This window comes from Tasmannia lanceolata, unplaced genomic scaffold (genome assembly GCF_043159265.1).
Source record: "Tasmannia lanceolata isolate RefF3 unplaced genomic scaffold, GAP_Taslan_0.1 ptg000020l, whole genome shotgun sequence".
NCBI classification, from domain to species: domain Eukaryota; kingdom Viridiplantae; phylum Streptophyta; class Magnoliopsida; order Canellales; family Winteraceae; genus Tasmannia; species Tasmannia lanceolata.
The window spans coordinates 1,010,059-1,011,272 of NW_027518697.1; the positions used below are offsets into that span (position 1 = coordinate 1,010,059).

General features: G+C 39.8%; 1 protein-coding gene across 1 annotated transcript; it reads right to left on the minus strand.

Moving 5' to 3' along the window:
- Positions 1 to 441: 441 nt before the first annotated feature.
- Positions 442 to 939, minus strand: LOC143854770 (putative mitochondrial protein AtMg00710). The gene is made up of 2 exons (XM_077364880.1): positions 646 to 939; positions 442 to 561 (listed from the first exon to the last, which is right to left on the minus strand). The coding sequence occupies exons 1-2, from the start codon at positions 937 to 939 to the stop codon at positions 442 to 444; spliced, it is 414 nt and encodes a 137-aa protein (XP_077220995.1).
- Between the last annotated feature and the right edge of the window lie 275 nt (positions 940 to 1,214).

Consider the following 1,214-nt stretch of genomic DNA (forward strand, 5'->3'; position numbering starts at 1 on the left):
TCAAGCTCAAGATCAAATAGTGCTGTCATGGACTTTGATCGAAGTATGCTTCACTACCAGTGAAAATAACTCATTGTAGTCTGCTCCTTCCTTCTGAGCATACCCCTTTGCCACCAAACGTGCTTTGTATTTTTCTCCACCATTTTCTGAGCTTGATTCTTTTTTCATGTAAAGCCACTTGCATCCAATCGCCCTTTTGCCCTTTGGTAACTCCACCAAATCCCAAGTCTAGTTCTTTCGAAGAGATTCTATTTCTTCACCCATTGCATCCTCCCAGTACTTGGAGTTTTCACATGCAACTGCTTCTTGAAATGTAGCCGGATCTCTACTTTCTGTTACCAATGCAAAAGCCAACATATCCTCATAGCCATACCGTACAGGTGGCTTATGAGTTCTTTGAGATCTTCTAACCTGTGATCTTGACTGGTGCATCTGCTAATCCTACTCATGTAGTCTTGCTTCAGAAAATTCAACTTGAATATTTTCTTTCTGCACTTCTCTTAGAGTATCAACCTCCACCTCAATGGTCTCACCTGTGTCATGTTTTCCTTCTTCTACAATCTGCTTATGTGACTTTAACATATAAGATTAATTGAAAATAACATCTCGACTAATGGTTAGCTTGTTAGAAGAAGGATCCCTCACTCTAAATCCCTTGACCCCACTTGCATATCCAAGAAAGATAAACTTTTTGGATTTTGGGTCAAGTTTAGAGCGTTGATCATTTTTAACATGAATATAAGCAGGACAACCAAAAATTCTCAAAATTGAATAATCACTAGGTTTGCCAGACCATACCTCTTCTGGAGTTTTGCAAGAAATTGCTGTTAAAGGTGTCGTGTTGACCAAGTAACATGCTGTATTAACCGCTTCTGCCCAGAAGTACTTCTCTAATCCAGCATTGCTCAACATACTGCGAGCCCTCTCTAGAAGAGTCATGTTAAGTAGTTCTGCAACTCCATTTTACTGTGGAGTTTTCGGGGTAGTAAAGTGACGAACTATGCCTTCGCCCTTGCAAATCTCAATAAATTCGGAAGACTTGTATTCTCCTCCATTGTCTGTCCTTAGACACTTCACCTTCTTGCCAGTTTGCTTCTCAATCATGGTTTTCCATTGCTTGAAGGTAGAAAACACCTCAGATTTTCTCTGTAGAAAGTAAACCCATACTTTTTTAGAGTAATCATCAATGAACGTCACAAAATAGAGAGCACCGT